Genomic DNA, 23,214 nt, shown 5'->3' on the forward strand with positions numbered 1-23,214 from the left:
TTATGTTTATAATAATAATATTAATACTTTATTTCAAGCTTCAATAGACATTTTTTCGGCGCAAGTAGAAGTAAAGTTTGGACTGGTTCTAATGAATTGTTTATCAACTTCTCACCCCAGTCTGTAGGGCCTAGCTGATAACCAAGACACAATACCCGTAAATAGAGGTAGGTATAATACTATTTACTAAAGCAGGTATAAGACCCTAGCCACTCACACAATTGAACAGGGGACAGATGTTGTCTCAAGGTTAAAATGGTGTATACATTAAGGTACTGGGTTTCATTTTTAATCGACTTCCAAAAAGGAGGAGGTTCTACGTTCAGCTTTACGTATGTTTTTTTTTACCTTATAGTTATAACTTAGGAATTTGTAAAAAACTGAAGGCCGCGAATAAAGGATCAGGGTAAAGCATAAAGCGGTTATTGTGTTAATTTTCCCTACTAATAATACTTTCTGACGGGCAAAGAACTTTTTAAAATCGGACTACTCAGTAAAAAGTTACACATGTTCATACATAAAATAAATGCATCTACACGTCGAATTGTTAACCTTCTCTTTGTATTTTGTCGGTTGATAATAAGAGATGCCTAATTAATGAAATAAACAAGCATTTGATACACTACAGATCTATGAGTAAACGTAGTTTTAAAAATATCACATCTCAAAATGATAGTAATTATGGGATCAAACATTATTATACCTAAGCCCACAAATCCGCATTGAAGCAGCATGTAGTGACCAAATCTCCGATTGATTTCTTGCTAAAGACCATTTAAATAGGCTGATATTCTTATCCAGGCTAATAAAATCCTTGCTTATTCAAAGAATAGAGCATTTTTCGAAATAAATTGTAGGTGTACAAAAATATAAAAATTTATGACCGGAATTTTATCCACACGTTTCCGTTTCTGTTAGAATACATCGCTTTTTTTTTTACTCTTTACATCGCTTAATTTAGCACATGACACTCGCAAATAACGTGGCTTTCTGCTGGTAAAATCATTTTGAAAATCGGTTCAGTAGAACCAGAGATTACCCTCTACCGCTACCTCTACGATACCAAAGATTACAATGTATTATTGGAATATTGGATACTACAAACTTTTCCTCATTTTAATATTAGTTTAGTAACTCGAAGTAGGTCGGACTCTGCTCAAAAGATGGCGTCAAGCGGAGATGGCAGCTGATTACTTGATAGTCTTTATCACTTTATCTTATACGAAAGAATTTAAACTACAAGGAGAAGAAGTGAATGTACATACACGAAAACGTTGAACAGAGCAGTATCACCAAAATATTTTTAAATAATCGTGAGTTCGATACCAGTCAATATAAATTTATTTTGTTTTTCTCAATTGGTTTCTATTTTAAAAGTAAGTAAAAAAAAATCTACATTTAAAATTGCCGCTGTTTTAGTTTGCGTATTCCGTTTGCGGAAATAGTAGCGCTGCTATGTCCAACGTTTTGGTGTATGTACTGTTACTTCTTCTATTTGGAGTTTATATTCTTTGGTTGAAATCTAATTTATAGTGATCTGTGGTTGTAAGCAATGTCGTAAGACATTATACTCTTTGGTCGTAAATATGTAAGTATCTATATATAAGTAATATCTATTAATCTATAGTATCTGTGGTCGTAAGTTTGACGCAGGGTTCCCAACTTAGGGGATTTTCCCCCAGATTTAGGGGGAAATAAGTGCGATGTGATTTATTTAGAGGTCTGAAATTTTTAGGGGAATTTTCAGGGATTTTTTGACTCTTTAATATTTTTAAATTGATGATAATTTTAATATTTTTTTCTTGACCTAGCGACTTATAACGACATAATACGTTATTCTACAACCACTCTGAAGCAAATGCCGGCAATTTTCATTGAATAAACAAAATTGTTAAATTAATTCAATGTCAACATGTATGATTTCCAAAAATCTGAATTTTCAGATAAAGAATTGTCGTTGACGAAAATGTTGTCTGTATGTAAATTATTATGACTTTATAGTTTTTAGGGGGACAACTCAATAATTAAGGCGATTTTAGGAGTTTCTGACACAAAATTTAGGGAAAAATATTTTGGAGAGTTGGTAACACTGGTTTGACGTTTGTGTTTTGTGGTCGTAAGTGAAATGAAATCTATTTGAAATCTACACCATATAATTTTCAAATAATTATATATAATAATAAATAAGATCGCAGTTTACTTTAAGCAACAATTTAAACAACATAAAACATAATGTGTTAATTTCTTTATAATAGTCAGTGATAAAACTTCGTGTGTAAAATTATTAATAACATCTGATGAGTGATCTTGAATAATATTTTCTACTGCAGGATATGGATAGAATCTTAGGTTCTAATGGTAAGTACATATGAAATACGAATACTTTGCCTAATTTGTCAGTCCCAGTTAATAAACAACATAATAATACATACTACTGGATGAACATGATCAACAACGTTTGTTATGAATGTTCAGCTATGTTTGTTTTTATTCCCATTTCCCTCCAACTGGTCGGGATGCTCGTCTTTGAGTTATTACTTTTCCTTTTCATATGTTATGATAATTTATAACCTACAAAATATTTATAAAATTCACATAAACATATTAATAATTAAATGAAAATAAATTAAAACAAACAATAATCAGTATTATAAATTAATTTTTTTTTAAATAACTAAAATACACACTGTGTTCGTGCAATTTAATTTCTTAAAAAAATGGCTATGTAGTTAGTCTGTACGCTGTAGAAGTAGGTGCGAGAGGATTACCAGCAAAATCTCTCTATGACATCTCTGCTTAAAGACCTTGGCCTCTCTAGAAGTGCAGCTAGTTCTATATTAGAACGAGTATCCAAAGCTGCTCTAATAGGATCTTACCAAATTTGGATATGTAGGGAGAACAACATAAGCATGTTGATCGATCGTCAAGGCATTCCTTAACTCTACATCCAGTAGTCACAAGTCCGGGACTTTGCTTGGTGTTTTTCTCTCTACCACGCGATGGACCCGGCACCTGCATGGTGAATCCATGGAATGCTAAGATATTCGTCTCACACAATTGAGAAATTGGAAGTCCCGGACTGGATTCGAACCCACACCCTCCGGAATCAGAGGCAGAGGTCATATCCACTGGGGCTATCACGGCTCTCTAACAATCAAGAAATTAAATATCACGTGCCTCAAACAGTGAAGGTATCATGAGGAAACCTGCATACCAGAGAGTTTTCTTAATTATCTGTGAGATGGGGCTGTTTTTTCCAAGCCATTAACTTTAACTGTGTTAAAAGTGGGTGCACATTAGTCTAGCTGGTGGGGTTCCCAGTGAACCCAAGGCCTCTTGATTTGATTCTGGCCTTGTTACCTTTGAGCTATTGTCGAGCAATGTGGCACTATACTCTCATCAATCGTTAGGATTGTGCCGCATTACAAGAACCAGCTCATGACTAAAGGCCCCATATGGGTTTGAGACTAGTTAGGCATACTCTGACGTTGTACCACATGAATTTTATATAAATTAAAATGGATAGCATAGTTCGACATCTCACATGAGTTTTATATAAATTAATGTAGAAGGTACTAGTTGATTGCCGGAGAATGATACACTTATATTGTTCCAGATCCGAGGTGTGAAGACACTGTAAGTAATTATGTTATCATGTCTCAGTTTACTAACCCTCAATACACGTGTGCTATAAGTAATGGTGTGCACAATATTCTTAATTAGGGTATGCACTATACTGACTACTGACCAGTTAACACCACCATGAGAGATCCAGTATAAGAAATACTTATGCTGGATATCATCTATACTAATATTATAAAGCAGAAGAGTTTGTTTGTTTGTTTGAACGCGCTAATCTCAAGAACTACTGGTCCGATTTGAAAAAAAACTGGGGGATTATTACCTTAATTTTAACTGAGTTTGTGCTAAAATTTTTAATGCATTATTTGCGAAGGTGTTTTTATAAACAGGATATTAATCCTTATCCAAATAAATACATTATTATTTTTTAAAGAATACCTGCCATATCTTTTTTTTTAATATGATTAATATTCCCATTCTGTGTTCCCATAAGATTGTGCTAGGAGTGGGTACGACAATAGACCAACGGGGCGAAGATCGAACCACCACCCCTCGGTGATGAGTTTGACTGCTTTTACCATTGAGCTATTGAGGCAATCAATTATCATTCATCACAAGTATTAAATTTAAAACAAAATTGCCCTTTACATCATTCCATTTAAATGAATATCTTAGGAGGTATCGCAGTTTTAAAATAACATCACAGTAAGTGGGAGTAGAACTGGACCGAGGTAGCGAATGATAAAAAAAAAACCAGAAACATAAATAGGAACAAAAGTTTACACTGATTTTTACGCGGACGAAGTCGCGGGCGTCCGCTAGTACTATTCACGAGTATATGTCATAATATAACTACGACACCAGTTCAGCATGGCGGATACAAGCTCTATATGTTGTTGTTGTCAGAACTGGAGTGGCGTGAGCTCGTCCACAGACGTGGTCATGCCTGCCACCACGGACTCTACCAAAAGGAGGATTACTTCAATTGAAGGTAAGGGACTTTTTTTATAAATTATTTACATATTTTTTTAAATCATGACCATTATTTTTGTTAATTTAATCTTTACAAGTTAGCCCTTGACTACAATCTCACTTTATGGTAAGTGATGATGCAATCTAAGATGGAAGCGGATTAACTTTTAGGTGTAGGAAAATCTACACCCAATTTTGGTTATTACACGACATCGTACCGGCACGCTAAATCGCTTGGTGGTGCGTCTATGCCAGTACAGTGGTAACTAGCCACGTCCGAAGCCTCCCACCAGACAGACCTGGACCAATTACGAAATTCTCAAGAACCCAGGACCGCCGTCTTGTAAATCCGCGCATACCATCTAATTCGTGGTTTCCTAGGTTTTGTATGAAAAATGTGCTTGTGTTCACGACAACTCTCACTCTAAAACAACCTCTTAGTCTAAAACAACCTTTTAATCTACTCTAAAACAACCTCTTAGTCTAAAAGGAGACGAAAATCTTTTATTTTATAATAAAACAAAATCCAAGAATAGTTTGAATTTAGTTTTTAAATCAAGACGCTCGACAAAAGTGGTAACTAAAACCAGCTGCCGTATGCGTGAGAGAAAGGGAAACAAAACAGAGTGGCGCCGTAACGCGTTACGTTACGAAGGTTTACCCTGCGATAAGAAGTTATCACTTTAATGATATGTGATTTTTTTTTTAGAATTTAAACTATCGTAAGATGTTATTCATATTAATTGATTATGAAACACGGCTAAAACTCACGTGATATTACGTCGGAGTATGCCCGACTACTTTCGAACCCATACGGGGCCCTTAGTCATGAGCTGGTTCCTGCGTCGCGGCACGATCCAAACTGAGTTGAAACTAGTCGGACATACTCCGACCTAATATCACGTGAGTTTTAGCCGTGTTTCATAATCAATTAATATGTGATTCTTGTTGAAAAACTTTCAGTCTATATAAATTGTGTAATGTCGGGCGTGCCCCCCCCACCCCCCTGGTGACAACTAATGCAGCATAAGCGAAGGTGTCATAACCCTTGCGCAAATAAGATTACCTACTTTACAGTATTTCATTGACTTATAATACACTAGCGGACGCCCGCGACTTCGTCTGCGTGGAATTTAGTTTTTCACAATTCCCTCGGGAACCATGAAATTTTCCGGGATGAAAAGTAGCCTATGTGTTAATCCAGAGAGAAATCTATTTCCATTCCAAATTTCAGCCAATTCGCTTCAGTAGTAGCGGCGTTAAAGAGTAACAAACATCCAAACAAACTTTCGGCGTTTATAATATTAGTAGGACTAGCCGACGTCTGAAAATACGGGGACTAAATAGCCAATGACACTTACAAATAACGTGGCTTTGGTGGTAAAAGAATTTTCATAATCGCTAGATTCAGAGATTACCCCATACAGTACTACAAATTTTATCTCTTTATAATATTACTAGCTGACGTCGCGCGGTTTTACCCGTTCCCGTGGGAATATAGGGATAATATATAGCCTATAGCCTTCCTTGATAAATGGGCTATCTAACACTGAAAGAATTTTTCAAATCGGACCAGTAGTTCCTGAGATTAGCGCGTTCAATCAAACAAACAAACTCTTCATCTTTATAATATTAGTATAGATTTACCTAGTATAGAAATATAGATATTAGATATACCCATGAGTATGTACTAGTAGACCGATGAAGCCGTAATAGCCCAGTGGATATGACTTCGATTTGGAGGGCGTAGATTCGAATCCAACTTCTCAGTTGTGTGCATTATCTTAATATACATAAAGTATATACATCGTCCATACATACATAGCTCTTCGAACTATGCGCCCCGCCCATTGCCACTTCAGTACATAATAAAATAAAATATACAAAAAGAGTATTTTCGAGGGTAGTTTTATTTTTTTTTGTAAACTAATGTCATTACATACGTATACGTGATGTCATACATGCTTTAGCATTGTTACATGTCGTAGGAGATTTGTTGTATTTAGTTGAAATTAATTCGAAATAATTGCATTGTTTAGTTGTTTTTTCACCCGTATCTGTTGTTCTTTGTGTGTGTTTTGGTGTTATTTTTGTATTTTGATGTGCACAAATGTTTGAGATCGCGATTGACGAACTAGTTTTGTACGATGGTGAGTGATTTACATATAGACATCGTAATATTCTGATTTATCACTAATTTTGAGCAATTTTATTTCAGTGGATATCTTGATAACTCTACTTTACAGGTCGTTTCATGTAGGATGGTGCGGGTGACAGTTGGTTTTACTCTTGAAAGTTTTCCGCGATTCACGATAATAGTATTATGTAATACATACAGGCGGCTGTCAGCGTATCCATGCTATCTGAAAACATTTTAATAATTAAATATTACTTTAGCATACAAAGTTTGTATGCTAAAGTTCGTTTTACTACATTTTAACCGACTTCCAAAAAGGATTAGGTTCTATGTTCGGTTGTATGTATGTTTTAATTCATCTTCAATTTAGCCACAACGGGGACAATCTAAGATCCTTGGCCATATAGCCTGAGATATTTTTTGAAGACTTATGATTGGTTTGTTTGTTCGTTTTCTTGCTGTTGGTAACAGAAAAAAAAATACTTTAAATGTTACTTCGCTGCTTTAGTATAGCCGAATCAATAGAACATTTACCCTCGACCTGCTCAGAAACAGCTCCGATTTTGATGATTTTTTTTTGATCAGTTTGTTTCTTGATATTATTTGAAATCAGAAACCTTTTTGAGTGGGGACGGAATGATTAATACTATTTAAACAATATATATGCTATTTATATAATAAATAATTAAATAACAAAACACTACCGTTCCAAAAACATAAATTTATGCAGGAAACTAATAAGCAGAAGAAAACATAATAATATTTTGAAGCCGGTGCCAATGGTTCAATCAATGGGTAGGCAATCAATCGAACCCTCCTTTTCCATCTTTAGGATTGGAATTATTTTCCCAAATCTTTATGGGGCGTACTTCGAAATATACCCTTTATAAAAAAATAAAGAATTATCAAAATAGGTCCACTTAGTAAAAAGTTACGCATAGTTGTACATTACAATTAATGGGAAAACAATCAATCATCTCCTATTTTCCTACTCTTAGGTTTGAAATTGTTTTTCCAAATTTATATGGGAATATTTTAGGTATATATCCTTTCTATTAAAAAAAGAATTATCAAAATCGAACCTAATTAACGAAAATACATGATTTTTAAATTAAATTTTCTAAATCATTAACTTTTATTAATTAATATTGATATATTTCAGACCCTGATACTATGCGAAATTAATATTGTTTATATTAAATTTGATATGAGTCAACTTTATTTCGGCCGTGGCTAGTTACCACCCTACCGACAAAGACGTACCGCCAAGCGATTTAGCGTTCCAGTACGATGTTGTGTAGAAACCGAAAAGAGTGTGGATTTTCATCCTCCTCCTGACAAGTTAGCCCGCTTCCATCTTAGATTACATCATCACTTACCATCAGGTGAGATTGTAGTCAAGGGCTAACTTGTAAAGAATAATATAAACAAAAAAAAATTTACTCGTAGTGCTGTGTTTCGCAGCAGGACGGTTCTGTGTTTGATTCCCAGCAATTGAGGATTGGCTCAGGTCTGCTCCGGTGGTATGCTTCGGCCGTGGCTAGTCACCTCTTCCAAGTTGGCCCGTTGCCATAGACTGCATCGTCACTTAATCAGCTGGCCTATTCTCTAACCATCAAATCGATTACAACCGTATTCCGTAACTCTTTTCGTTATTAATTTGATGTTAATTTTAAAGGGTTGTTAACCCTAGAGCGGGCGCGTCTCTTCCACCAACGTCAGCGGGTGCGTTGCGGCATTTTGCCGCTATTTTTCATTGAGCATTTTGAATGGGAATACAACAATTTTATTAATTTACTAGCGGACGCCTGGGACTTCGTCCGCGTGGAATTTACTTTTCCACAAATCCCGCGGGATCCATGGATTTTTTCGGGATAAAAAGTAGCCTATGTGTTAATCCAGACTATTATGTATATATCTACTTCAAATTTCAGCTAATTCGGTTCAGTAGTTGCGGCGTTAAAGAGTAATATATAAATTAATTAAACAAATAAAAAACCCGACTGCATAAAGTATAAAAACACTGAAAAGAAAAAAACAAGCTCAGTCCAGAAGTGTAGAAAGCAATTAGAAAACAGTCGGGACCTATTAAATAATGTAGAAGAAAATCATTACCCGACTGCAAGAAGGGTTATGTTTTTCGCGCGTATCTTGTCTGTATGTATGTATGTATGTATGTATGTATGTATGTATGCACTTAATGGAAAGAATGATTTTCTTCTAGAGCATATATGTGGCTACTTTTCATCCAGTAAAAATCCATGGATCTCGCGGGATTTGTGAAAAACTGAATTCACTCTGACGAATTTGTGGGTGTTTGTATTTCAAATTATATTAAATACCTATTAATTAATTTTATCTGGAGGAACTTCCTCGTATTAGTAAATACTGGGATACGCGACTTCCTCGTACATACATATAATAAATTAATAAAAACCGACTGTCCATCCAAAAACCAGTAACCGGCAAACGGCATAAGTAAACCGACAAAGACGTGCTGCCAAGCTATTTAGCGTTCCGGTACGATATGGCGTAGAAACCTCTTCCAAGTAAACCCACTTCCATCTTAAACTGTGTCGCCACTTTTCAGATTGTATTGAAGCGCTAACAAGTCATTGAATTAAAAAAAATACTTGGGAAACTTCAGGCTGCTATCTAAAATGAAGCTCTATCTCTATCTATCAGCCTCTGCATTCTGTAAAGTTGCAGCGATGTGACATCGCTCGTTACCATAGCAACGTTGTTAGTGACATTTTAGTTTTGGCATCCCATAGAAATTAAGTTCAAATTCTACTAAAACTTGTTAAAGGCGAAATAGGGATGATGACAGTTTTTTTAAATTGTATATAAATTGAGAGTATACTAGAAGCAAAGCAATTTTGTAAAAGTAACAGGGTATCTGCGATCATTACTTTCGGAGCTACAGGGATTTAAAGGGTCAGATTTGCGGCGCTGCCGCGGATCCCTGAAAAATGCCCCATACAAAATGGCACAATTTAGTGACGTCGTTGGCTCGCTCAAACAAAATTACTAATATCTTTGTTATTTGTGCGTTTATGTTTATAGTTCATTTATTGAAAAATGTCACATTTAATGTAAGGAAGCTAAAACTGTATGAATTTTCATCTAATTACGATAAAAAACATTGGTCTAGGTTTGGCTGGTGGGAGACTTCCGCCATGGCTAGTTACCACCCTACCGGCAAAGACGTACCGCCAAGCAATTTAGCATTCCAGTACGATGCCGTGTAGAAACCGAAAGGAGTGTGGATTTTCATCCTCCTCCTAACAAGTTAGCCCGCTTCCATCTTAGATTGCATCATCACTTACCATCAGGCTAACTTGTAAAGAGCCAAATGGCACATCGATTCTCTTTCTACGATCGCAAACGCTTCGAAAACTATAAAAATGTATGGGAATGACAGATCTTGATCACGTGACCTGTCGATAGCAAATGTCATTCCCATACATCTTTCTAGTTTTCTAAGCGTTAGCGATCGTAGAAATAGAATCGACGTGCCACTTGGCTAGGGGGGCAGTACTTGAAGAACTCTTGATACGTTATCAAACATAAAACATATAAGAATGTTTAGGAACCTTCTAGAAGTCAAAAATAACATCGAAAGTAGGGTTTACGCATTAGTCGTTTTCGTTGTAAAACGATAAGTTGAACTTGGGTCCGACGGAAATAATCAGTAAAACATTACGTCATTGCAACGCGCAGTTAAAATTAAACTGAACCACAAGTAAGACGTGCACACATCTCAATATGTTAGTGACGCTGTATATAATTGCAGCCGTGGTGAATATCATAGCTAAAAATAACAACTATAACATAAATAGGCCAAGAAATCCAGATTTTGATGTCAGAGTGAGAAGAGACACATATACGCCAGATAAAGATGGATTCACAGATTATGATGTTACTAAAATATTTTCCGACATCATTCAACTTATGAAACTTGATTTCAATGCTATAGAACTAGATAGTTCGAAAATTGACAGTGAAATTGGTAAAACCGGTGTTAAAACCAAAACTTTAGATATTAGAAGAGAACTAGAGAGCCCTAAGTTTATAAATAGTGAAAATAACAATAATGGTATTCAAGAATCGAAGTTTAGTCCGATATTGTGGACGGTAATGAAAAATATTATTCAACCAGTTATAGAAAATCCAGAGCATTTAAACTTACGCGTTAAGAAAGACGTAGACTATAATATACTTAGTCATGTTGTATCTTGGCATACTTCCGGTATTCCTAATATGAATATAGATTCAGACGTAACTAAAGGAAAAATGGAATTGAAAGAAAAGCCAAAAAGGATAGCAGAGAATATACCGCTGAACGCAAATAACAAGGTAAAACCTGTGACAAAAAAATTTAAACCTCCACAAGTTACAGTAAAAGCAGACAATGTAGCCATAAATGAGGAGTCACAGTGCGAGGAGGTCAAATCTAAAAACAATATTCCCAATGTGTCTCAAAAGGCATCAAAAATCCTTGAAGCATTCGATGAAATAGACGATCTGCTAGAATTACACATTCTAGAAAGCAGTGTTGAGCAACAAGAAGTGTCTGATAAAACAGGTGTTATTAAAACCACAAAATCAGCAGAGGTTTACGAGTTGAGAGTCGATAAAACGGGTATACAGGAAACAAATGATCGTGACTGCAAGAAAAATAAAGGAGGAAAACCGAGAAACAAAACTAAATTACCAAATTCAGATACCAATACCATAAATAAAGGTGCAAGAAACAAATTAAATGACACCAGAAAACATAAACGAATATTACACAAGATGCTAGCAAAACGGGAAGCATCACCCAAGAACGGCATAAGCAATTTCTTCAGTAGTATTTACACTAAAATGTACGATATGACACATTCGAAAAAAGATAATATAACTAATACACAGACTAACAGCTATGATCCTTACAATACGTACAACAATCAGAATGGCAGTTACCATGGTGACAGCATAACACACAGTGATTACAACAACCATTACAACCCAACAACTTACAACAATAACAACGTACAACCAACCAGTTATAATCCATACGCACCCACTTACAGTTATGTGAATAGTTATAACACGTTACCGAATTATAACAGTTATAATAACGTACCGATGAACGGTTATCCGTATAACAGTTACAATAATTACAACACCGATTTGAATGGTAATATGAATAATATAAAGACACCCGATTATAAATATGGATACGGTAATTACGGTTATGATGTATCAGTCAACAATGGTTATAATTCTAATCCACAACTGGATAACGGTTACAACAACAGTCATAATGATTACTATGGCAATGATGGGACGATCGTTAACGATTTGAACGAGAATAACGAAACGGTGACTGAAGAGATATTACAGGGATGTGTGTTTTGCACGTCTGTTAAATGTCAAAAAGGTTACAGATGGATGGGAGTCGCTTGTGTGCCGATAAGACGCGGCTAAATTAAGTTTATTTTTTTTAAATAATTGTTTAAAATTACATTGTTATTAACGTATAGAATACTAAAATACAGCCTTTCTTAATGATTACTGTTTACCAACAAACAAAATAAAAAATGAGGGTATAAATCACTAGTCATTTCACACTTAACAATAATTATAATTAACTTGTTCTTAAATAAGTTTGATTAATAGGCTTAAAACAATTAAATATAGTTGAAATATTTTATATAACATTTTATAAACAAACCATACCTAATGTAAAATAAATAAGTTATGAAATGACATGCATTTTCTACCTACATTTCTAATTTCTTTGTTGGTAAATACTATTCACCGGGGTCTTTTGTCATAATCTTCTTCTTAAAGTGCCTCCCCATGAATATACAGGATATAGAACAACCATAAAAATATTCTGTTTAAATCTATTTTTCCAATTAATAAATGGGAGTACGGTTTTTCATCAATGACTAGCTGACACCGCTCGGTTTCACCCGCGTGGTTCCCGTTCCCGTAGGAATACGGGGATGATATATAGCTTATTGCCTTACTCGATAAATGGGCTATCTAACACTGAAAGAATTTTTCAAATAGGACCAGTAGTTCCTGAGATTAGCGTGTTCAATCAAACAAACCAACTCTTCAGCTTTATAATATTAGTATAGATTATGTTATACTAAAGATGTGTGACGTATCTCTAGTATAAAATATAATTTGTTTTTTAGTTTAGATTTAGTTTTTCAGTGTATAACTTGTAATGTTAGTTTCGTTTTTCAAAATTGATAACAAATAAATTTGTAGTCACTTTGTGATTGTTTTATTTAATTTTTACTTAATGATTTGATTGATGATGATGATTTTTGTATGATTTATAATTGAATTTGATGAATATATGTTAAGAAAAATAATTATCAAGGTCGATGGCTTGTGGTAGGCGTCCACATATCCGCATCGTAAGTGTCAGACGCATCGAATCGAACGGTCCGCAGTATTCTTTGTATAGAAAGTCATACAAGTGCGTCCACTGATCCGCATCGTACTAATCGTACGAATCTATCGTAAAATTAAAAATCTACGACACAGAACTATAAATTAAAATCGTATTGATGGTGCATGGATTGATGATTGCATTTGTAGCACTTTCCAATATATCCGGGAGAGTTTATTCCATATCAAAGCTCGAGTCAGTTTTGCTAAAAATACAAAGCTAAAATGCACTTAAAATATAATTTTGTAATTATATTAATAATGTAATTCGAGTGGCACCAAAATTATATTACGTAATACAATATTTTTTAAGTGTATAATAAATAGGCAAAGATTGACACCCGTACAGCCATGTCTTCATACTCGAATTACTGTACTGTTCAACTTGTTAATGAATTAGTTTTAATTAAATTAATTATTTTTTTAATTAAAATATACCAACTTGAAATTTTTAAATATAAAATACAAACAAAACATTGTCAAAAAGTCAAGAACCCAAAGCTGCACAAAATACCATGAAACCCAGGCCTGCTATAAAAGTAAAAAAGTTTTAATATAACACACTTTCCATACAAAGGGCAGTGCAAACGCAAAGTATTTTTTTAATTTATTACAGTATGCATGCGAATAATCTATGCCATTATAATATATTTTTTAATTTCGTAATTGGAATATTATGACACGAGATTAGATAAAAAATATTAAATTATGAATGGAATTGATTTCAATTGTTTTTTGGGCATTTCATTTATCTTGATAATTTGTCTAGTCGCGAAATAAAAATGTTTATTTCGCAGATGAACCACCCTCCAAGAAACCAGCGCCCACCATCCGGGTCGACCCAGGATTCAAATGGAACTTGCAGGTAAGAACATTTGTTGTCCACCTGTGGGAATTGAACCCACGACCTTGAAAGACAGGGCTATTGACGCGGCACTAATCGTCTGTCATCCATTCATAATTCATAATTCATTTATTTTTGCTGAGAACACATACAATCTAATGTATTCAGCCATTTCTGGCATACAACAATTTATATTATAAATACAATATTATTGACAAAATATAAAAAAATAATTCCCTCATCATCATTGTCTATGGACGTCCACTGCTGGACATAGGCCTCTTACTTTCCAAATACCGCAGTCTCGAGCCGCCAGCATCCAGTGTCTCCCTGCAACACGCTTGATGTCCTCGGTCCAGTTAGTGAAATAATAAAAAAAAACCGGGCGAAGACATAATGACAAAAAGCTTGACCGTGTGTGTCCGGCTTAACGTTAGCGAATGTGGCAGGCGCTGGCAAAGGCGGCGGACGCGGTGGGGTCCGGGGGGAAGTCGCCCGTGTCGGCGCTCAACGAGCTGGGCCTCAAGGTGCAGTACAGCATCACGCGCCAGGAGGGGCCCGCGCACTGCCCCAACTTCAACGTCACCGTCACCGTGAGTACAGACTAGCTTTGCCAACCATACTATAATATAGTATTTTATTAAGTAAGTTAGTTGGCTCAAGCGCTGCGCTTGCTCAATGACCTCACTTGTAAAAATTTTGAATTAGACATTTTTCACACTCCTACCTATAAGCTTGTAAATAGAATTAAATTGTTATTAAAATAGAATCTGTTTATATTATTATTATTTTGTTTCGTGTATTGTAATTGTTTAGTTATTATTAATAACTTATATGTAATAAATAAATAAATTATATTAAAAACTAGCGGACGCCCGCGACTTCGTCTGCGTGAAACCCTACTAATACCCCTACCGCTACCCAACCCTACCCTACCCTACCCCTTACCCCTCCCCTTCCCTACTCTATCCCTATCCTAACCCTACTCTATCCCTAACCTACCCCTACCCTACCCCTACTCTACCCCTACCCTACCACGCGAAGGCGACCAAAGCTTAATAAAAAATGGAGTAACTTCTCCCGTTTTCGCAACATTTCCCTTCACTGCTCTGCTCCTTTTGATCGTAGCGTGATGAAAAGTATACTATAACCTGCCCAGGAGTATGTAGAATATATTGTACCAAGTTTCGTTAAAATCCGTCCAGTAGTTTTTGTTTCTATAAAGAACATACAGACAGACAGACAGACAAAAATTTTACTGATTGCATTTTTGGCATCAGTATCGACCACTAATCACTCCCTGATAGTTATTTTGGAAATATATTTCATGTACAGAATTGACCTCTCTACAGATTTATTATAAGTATCGATTGCTTTAATTTTCAAAAATTTAATAATTAAATGTGAAACTGAAAAGGCATAATTCACTCTTATTTTAGACGAAATAAATCTTGAAAACTGCAACAAGATACATATGTTAGTTTTTTTATAATTTACTTTTAATGACTGATTATGATTTATGATGGTGATCAAGCTATTGCTATTCTCGACTAACTTCTACACTTTACGTCAGGGATGGCAAATGCACAAAGTAACATTATCAATCATTACCGGAATGATCACTTTACTTCTACAGGTATACCCCTTAATGACACTATTGATCAAGTATAGCGCTAATACTATAAACTGTAAGATGTAAACTAGGACTAACTATCGTAGGCAACTACGAGCGGATCTCGGACTTGCAACCGATGTCAGTAGGGTTGAGGGATCCCTTTACAACTAGTTAACGCTGTTGTTCCGCTCATGTTGGCTCCCAGATAAGTTACTAAAAATATATACTATACGGATTATTAATTTATTTACGAAAATATATTTTTTTTTTCGGATTTTTACAAATTTTCTTTCTATTTGAAACTGTACTTCAGTTGTGTGGTGTAAGCTCACTCGTTTCTGCGGTGAGCAGGTGGCGAACATGACTTTCGAGGGCGTGGGTCACAGCAAGCGGGAGGCACGTGCGTCGGCCGCCCGTGCCTGTCTCACCGCCCTGCTGGCGCGCGCAGGGCGCGTGCTGCCGGCGCCCGGCCCGCCGCCGGACTTCACCAGCGACGAGCCCACCAGATACACCAGTACGTATCGTCATCATTCTAACAGCTAGCCTAGCACTCTCTCATAAGCATCTTCAACCTACTAAACAAAGATACACACCGGTCGTGCAGCAAGTCTTCAATAGCATCGCTTGTATAAATCGAATCATTCTCTCGTGTACACCGGTCGACAAACACAGCTTGCGACGACTAAAACAACTTTCGACGACAAAACTGGATTAACTAACTAACTAAATGGACTGGATTAACACATAGACTACCGAGTCTTACTCGAGTACCGAGTTTTACTCGGTTCATTTTTTTTTCAACCTCGGCTCGGTTACTCGGCTGAGTAACTCGGTTCAATCTAATTCCCATTTCGCGCGCGTAAAAAATTCAATTCAATCAATTCAAAATTGTTTTTTCAAGTAAGCTTAGTTTACAAGCACTTTTGAAACTTCAAGTTTGATTATTTGTTGTGACTCTACCACCAGCTCAGAAGGCGCAGTCTCCTGTTGAGAAGAGCGACGGGAAACTCAACAGTTGCTCTTCTAAATCTTTCATTTTAATTTTATTGAAATTTAATTGAGATTTTCAAAGATTTCCTTTGAATACTAATGAATACTTTTTGATTAACACTGTTTTTTTAATTATATGTACCTAAATAATGCTTTTCTTAAACAAGGTATATTCGGTATTCACCGACCGAGTTATTCGGCCGAGTACCGAGTATCAACCGAGTACTCGGCCCATCTCTAGTATTTTAGTTGTTGTGTGTAACAACACATGTTGTTGTCAGTTGCAGACCTCCAGTTCCCGGAGACGCTCGGCGCGCGACCGGCGGCGCCGGCGCCCAGTATGTATCATGTCACACAGTTCGTGTGTATGTTTGTATGTTTGTTACACCTTTAAGCAATATTTTTCACAATCAAGTTATTTGTATAACATAATTAACAGAAAACTGAATATATATCCTTTGAATTTATATACTTGCAAAAATATATTAAAAGAATACTTATTAACACGAAATTATGACGAAGTTGAATCTCTACTGAAGCCTATTACATAATACGGGTACAAGAGTAACCTAACACACGCACACACACACACACACACACGCACGCACGCACGCACGCACGCACGCACGCACGCACGCACGCACGCACGCACGCACGCACGCACGCACGCACGCACGCACGCACGCACGCACGCACGCACGCACGCACGCACGCACGCACGCACGCACGCACGCACGCACGCACGCACGCACGCACGCACGCACGCACGCACGCACGCACGCACGCACGCACGCACGCACGCACGCACGCACGCACGCACGCACGCATGCAGAGCGGAGTCTTCTGTCACAGGAGTTTACAACTCTTAAAAGAAGACTCTAGCCTTTAATTATTTGTTATTCGATTGATGTTACTGAAATAAACTATTTTTATTTTTTTTTTACCTTCACGCCGCAACTGATGGAATGAGAAACCCAGTCTCCATACAAGCTCGGGCCCAACAATTATTCCTACTTTCCTGCTAATATTATAAATGGGAAAGTTTGTATGTTTGGATGTTTGTTACTCTTTAACGTCGCAACTACTGAACCGATTTGACTAAAATTTGGCATATATATAGATTATAGCCTGGCACGTAGATTACTTTTTATCCCGAAAAAAAGGGAAGGACTGCGCGGGTGTGAAGTCGTGCGCGCGGGGCAGAGGGAAGGACTGCGCGGGTATGAAGTCGTGCTCGGCTAACTCCCTCCCGACCTCCGCAGACCATCGGAAGTGTTACGAAATAATTTGCCAAGCTTTGTTTATGTCATATACAAACTTTTTAATAATAATAATAATTTATTTATTCATCAGAAAGCAGCTTTACAAAGATTACTTAAATATAATTAGACCCTGATACTTTCTACAATAATAATTTAGTGTATGAAAAATTTAAATAGACTATGTATAATCCTAATATATAAGCAAACAGAATTTGTATTTCTAAATTTAACACTAACCACAATTCCGTATATTAATACAACAATCAATAATAACCAATAAAAAATACTCCATCTTATTTCTTTAGTTTTTTTTTAACCAGTTTTTAAAATATATAAAACTACACGACACTTTTTTTTTTTGAATAACATTGAAGTTTACTGATGCGACGCTTCGTGTCGACTCGAGAATGTATTCGTTTTTGAATTTTGTATTTAGAATAGCTACGACACCGTCGTGTTCCGTGCGCTCAATCTGTATATTATTGATTAATCTGTGACCTTTGTGTTGGTCAGATCTGTTCGGGCCGCTGTCCGCGGTGCCCATAGCGAAGAGCCCCATCAACACGCTGTACGAGCAGTACCCGGGGCTCAACTTCAAGTGCACCTTCGGAGACGGATCACCCTTGGACTCGGCACAAGGTAACTGATGCGAGCTGGTTGAGTAAACTCCTTCACGCACGTGTCAGGTTGACTGTGTGTGTGAATTAAAACAGTTGTGCAGTAGTGATACTAGATGGCGCTGTTTCAATTCCTTAGAAATTCGCGTTTACGTTAACGCGATCGTCACAGTGTGAAAACATTGAAAACTGCAACTAGGCACCCATAAGCGGCAATCTATCAGGTCTAACAATTCCCATCAAGATTTAGCAATAAACCCTCGCGTGGTAGAGAATAACCTTGAATGAAATCCCGGACTTGTGACCGTTGTGTGTAGGGTTAAAGACGTCTTGTAAAACTAATTAACACTCCCCTTCTACACTCAAGTCATTCTCTCCGCCTAGCCCAAAAAAATTCATAAAGGATTGTTCAACAAAAGGTGTGGACGGATCGAACGTCATAACAAGAATGAGCTAGTCGCCTATATCGAAAGCGCTTGGTCTAGGACTACTCCCCATCTAACTCACGGAACACTTCGTCAACAGACAAACAACTGACCGATAAACGACACTTACTTTGCCATTTCTAACAGACATCGCTATCAAATTAGTTAATCTAATTAATGTAAGACGGCGTTATTATTATTTAATCCTCCGACATATGCTATAACTCGTTGATCGATTGATTTTGGTTTTTCAGCATATCTTCTCATTTTTGATTCGATCACTCATCACACAGACTAGCGATAACTAGTTAAAAGTGCCACGAACTTTTTTGACCGCAGAGTGACTTTGAGCATTCATATGAGGCCCATAATTTGATTGATTTGATCAATATTAATATTGTTAACGTACTTTTAAATAAATAAATAATTGTTTCCAGCGCCCCCACAACTCGGCCACAGTATGCGATTTAAAGTGGTGTGTCAGATCAAGGAGCAAGTGTTCGAAGGATACGGTGAGTGGGACATTTGTACGAGCGATTTATTTGTACATTTTATCGATTTATCTTAGGTTTGTTTACTGTCTAAACTTATTTGCATACTAGCGGACTCCCACGACTCCTTAATCCGGCCCTGTCGCAAAATTCGTTCTATATATATAACTATGAATGAACTACCTTCATGACAATTTTCAAGTTTGTATGTCATGTTTTCGATATTTCGAGTTGACCTTTCGCTTTAATGTATTAAGTTAAAGTTAATAAAGGACCTTAGTACATTTTATTTATATTTTTGAACAACTGTATTTCAGGGTCAAGCAAGAAGCTAGCCAAGCTGGCTACAGCGCGCGCGGCGCTCGGCGAGCTGTGCGAGCGAGGACTCATCACGCCGGAGCCCGTCGCCCCAACGTCGGAGACTTTGCCTCAGCTGCTGGCCGACCACATCGCCAAGTGAGACACGCTTCTGCTGACTGACTGACTGACTCACTCACTGACTCACTGCTCGCCAAGCTGGCTACAGCGCGCGCGGCGCTCGGTGAGCTGTGCGAGTGAGGACTTGCCATCGCCAAGTGAGACACGCTGCACTTGACTGACTGACTCACTCATAAAATGATTGATTACTTACTGATTGACAGAGTAGCTGAATGATTGACAATATGAGAATATGACGGGAAACAGACTAAATTCCACTTCTGATAACGGAGAAGCTGAACGACCTGACATGGTCATCGGCACTGCCATTTGCACTAGGTTCACTTCGCATGGCCAACTGATCGCTAATTATCCACACAGTGTTACTATTTATCCTGATACACAAAGTAACACTATCAATCAGTATCGGAATGATATCACTTAACTTACTACTACAGTTCTACCCTTTAACTACACAATTGATCAAGGATATCGCTGATGCTATAAGATGGAATCCAGGATTAACTGTCATATAGCAGGGGGGCAACCACAAGCATCACGGACTGGCAACCGCTAGTAGCAGGGTTAAAGGATCCGATCCATTCGTGTTGACTCCCAGCTAAGTAACTAATAATGCAATGGCCGGACTATACGGATCTCACCCGAGGATAAGTCGAATGCCGCCACGTCCGGCATGGTGGAAACCATTTACAGTATTATTTATTCATACAGTAAATAATTAAAATCTAATTCTAATATTATTACAATAATTAACGTAGATGTTGCTAACCGGACAAATAACTCACTCTCACCGACAATTACATCAATACATGTCAAAATGTTCTTCACACCTCTCGACAATAGAGGATTCTTCGTTAAATTCAATAATTATTTAAAATAATAAGTTTTAATTATCACTTTTGTCGAGCGTCACGAGATGCACATGTTTTTTTGGCATTTGTTGACACTTTTACCAAATAATTTATAAGGCAAAACATCGTTTGCCGGGTGAGCTGTGTGCATAGCTTCAATGTTTTTGTACTGTCGCTTAAAGTAAACGCGAATTTATATGGAACTGAAACAGTTGTGCAGTAGTGCCACTAGATGGCGCTGTTTCAATTCCTCAGAAATTCACGTTTACGCCAACGCGATTGTCACAGTATCAAACTGCCACTAGGCCCTCAGGTCACTGATCGAAGCGTGCACGTTGCAGGATAGTGAACGAGAAGTTCGTGGAGCTGATGCACGGCGACCTGCTGCACTCCAGGCGGAAAGTGCTCGCCGGCATCGTCATTACGCACGAGTACGACGCCGACAGCGCCAAGGTTCGTACTTATCCAGGTATTAGCTGACGATTTCACCGGCGTGGTTCCATTTCCCGTAGTAATACGGGAATAAAATGTAGCCTCCCTCGATAAATGGACTATATGAAAGAAAGAATTTTACAAATCGGCCCAGTAGTTCCTGAGATTGGCGCGTCCAATCAAACAAACAAGAAAACTTTTCAGCTTTATAATTTTATAAAGTATACATTAAAATGTTTTTATAGATTCAGACATCAGAAGCGGAATTAAATAGCAAAACATAATTATTGAATGGAAACCTATCAGGTCTAACAATTCCCACTAAGAATTACCAATAAGCCCTATAGTGGCAGAGAATGACCTTGAGCGAAATCCCGGACTTGTGACAGACGGTTGTAGGGTTAAAAATGGTTTTCAAAACTAGTTAACATTCCCCTTCTCCGACCTCATCTTTCGACCGATCTAATGGCTCACTCACAACTAGCGGACGCCCGCACCTTCTTCTGTGTCAAAATCGTAAGGAAGTACATATAAATAAAAAAAATGTAATCGTTGATTTGTAAGCCACTCAAGTTTGTTATTTTTTGAGTATGTTGCGGTTCACAATCATTTGACAGTTCACAATATCGCGAGATAGATTATAATTGAATTTATTTGCATATTTTTTTAGTTATTTCTAAAGTGCTTGTAAAGTAAGTCTTCTTGAAATATTTTTTTTTATTTTTACACTTGTGTTTGTGATTTTTAAGAGCCGTGATAGCGCAGTGGATATGACCTCTGCTTTTGTGCTGCTGCCCGGACTGGATTCGTAGGTTCGAATCCGGTCCGGGGTTCCAGTTGTGTGCATTTTAAGAAATTAAATATCACGTGTTTCAAACGATGAAGGAAAACGTCGTGAGGAAACCTGCATACCAGAGAATTTTCTCAATTTTCTGCGTGTGTGAAGTCTGCCAATCCGCATTGGGCCAGCGTGGTGGACTGTTGGCCTAAACCCTTTCATTCTGTGAGGAGACTCGTGCTGAACAGTGAGCCGAGTGTGGGTCGCTAATGTTGACTTGTGGGTGCAGGTGATAGCTGTGGCGACAGGCACCAAGTGTGTCTCCGGGGAGCACATCTCCGTGAGGGGACAAGCTGTCAACGACGGACACGCAGAGGTATCATCATAATCTATAATCCATACTAATATTATAAATGTGAAAGTGTATAAACTTTCCCCATAAATCATTCTACCTGTTGAAAAAAACTACATCAAAATCCGTTGCGTATTTTAAAGATTTAAGCATACATATAGACTACAAGACCTTGAACAAAAGTTACCTGTGAAATGAACGTGAGTAACGTTTGGAAGGCTGTTATATCAGAAAATAACTCTGAGCACTATGCCGTCATTTCTGAGCGGTACAGGTGAGTACGCGAGTGTAATTAATAAACATCACATGTAATTTTTGTTCAAGGGTTTGTAGTCTAATAGGGATATAGAAAGCGACTTTGTTTTAGCCTAAGTAATGATAAGTAAATAATTATAGAATTTATCAATAATCAATTAATATAAATCAATTAAATTCATAATCAATTAATTTAAATAATTATATTCTCGTTTCCAGGTGGTGGCCCGGCGTTGCTTGCAGCGATTTCTGTACGCAGAGCTCTTGAAGTATGCGGAAGCGGAAGGTATTTGAACGACATTTTTGTTGTGAAATTGTCGTTTTGTCGTTCGGAGTTTACTCCGTAACAATCGATTTTTCATATATAGCTTCCGGTATGACAAAAATATGGGCAGTAAAATCAGCCAACAGCAGGCACATACGTGCGGGAGCGCTACGGCGAACAAAAGCTTACAGCCGTGTCGGCCTATTCCCGACACGGCTAGCTGGTCTATCAGACAATAATTAAAAACTTATTTACAAAATAAATCAATCGTATCGGAGTTGCTTTACTTCACAAGCTCCTACTAATTAGTTAGAAAGGTACGTTTAGCCCTACAACCATCGGTCACAAGTCCGGGATATCACTCAATCTCTGCTACTCGAGGTTTTCATTCCGCTTCTGATGTCATCCCGTTCTCCGACATATATTATCAATAATAAATGTATGTCGCA

At 37.2% G+C, this 23,214-nt stretch overlaps 1 protein-coding gene across 6 annotated transcripts in view; it reads left to right on the forward strand.

The window, feature by feature from the left end:
* Positions 1-2,206: 2,206 nt before the first annotated feature.
* Positions 2,207-23,214, forward strand: part of LOC112056601 (double-stranded RNA-specific editase Adar) — a 47,588-nt gene continuing 26,580 nt past the window's right edge. For 2 of the 6 annotated variants that reach the window (XR_008252174.1, XM_052889695.1), the window contains exons 1-13: positions 2,207-2,358; positions 3,617-3,636; positions 4,489-4,573; positions 13,948-14,015; positions 14,444-14,587; positions 15,961-16,123; positions 16,881-16,964; positions 18,375-18,500; positions 19,341-19,415; positions 19,712-19,850; positions 21,025-21,136; positions 22,183-22,269; positions 22,720-22,786. Coding sequence is in view for 1 of the 6 variants with exons in the window: in XM_052889695.1 (XP_052745655.1) it covers positions 2,334-2,358; positions 3,617-3,636; positions 4,489-4,573; positions 13,948-14,015; positions 14,444-14,587; positions 15,961-16,123; positions 16,881-16,964; positions 18,375-18,500; positions 19,341-19,415; positions 19,712-19,850; positions 21,025-21,136; positions 22,183-22,269; positions 22,720-22,786 (1,195 nt within the window). In the remaining 5 variants the exon portion in view is untranslated. Of the gene's footprint in view, positions 2,359-3,616; positions 3,637-4,488; positions 4,574-6,512; positions 6,705-13,947; positions 14,016-14,443; positions 14,588-15,960; positions 16,124-16,880; positions 16,973-18,374; positions 18,501-19,340; positions 19,416-19,711; positions 19,851-21,024; positions 21,137-22,182; positions 22,270-22,719; positions 22,787-23,214 lie in introns of those variants that run through there. The other 4 variants (XR_008252175.1, XR_008252177.1, XR_008252176.1 and 1 more) reach the window with 4 other exon arrangements.

Source organism: Bicyclus anynana, chromosome 26 (genome assembly GCF_947172395.1).
Source record: "Bicyclus anynana chromosome 26, ilBicAnyn1.1, whole genome shotgun sequence".
In the NCBI taxonomy this organism is placed as follows: Eukaryota; Metazoa; Arthropoda; class Insecta; order Lepidoptera; family Nymphalidae; genus Bicyclus; species Bicyclus anynana.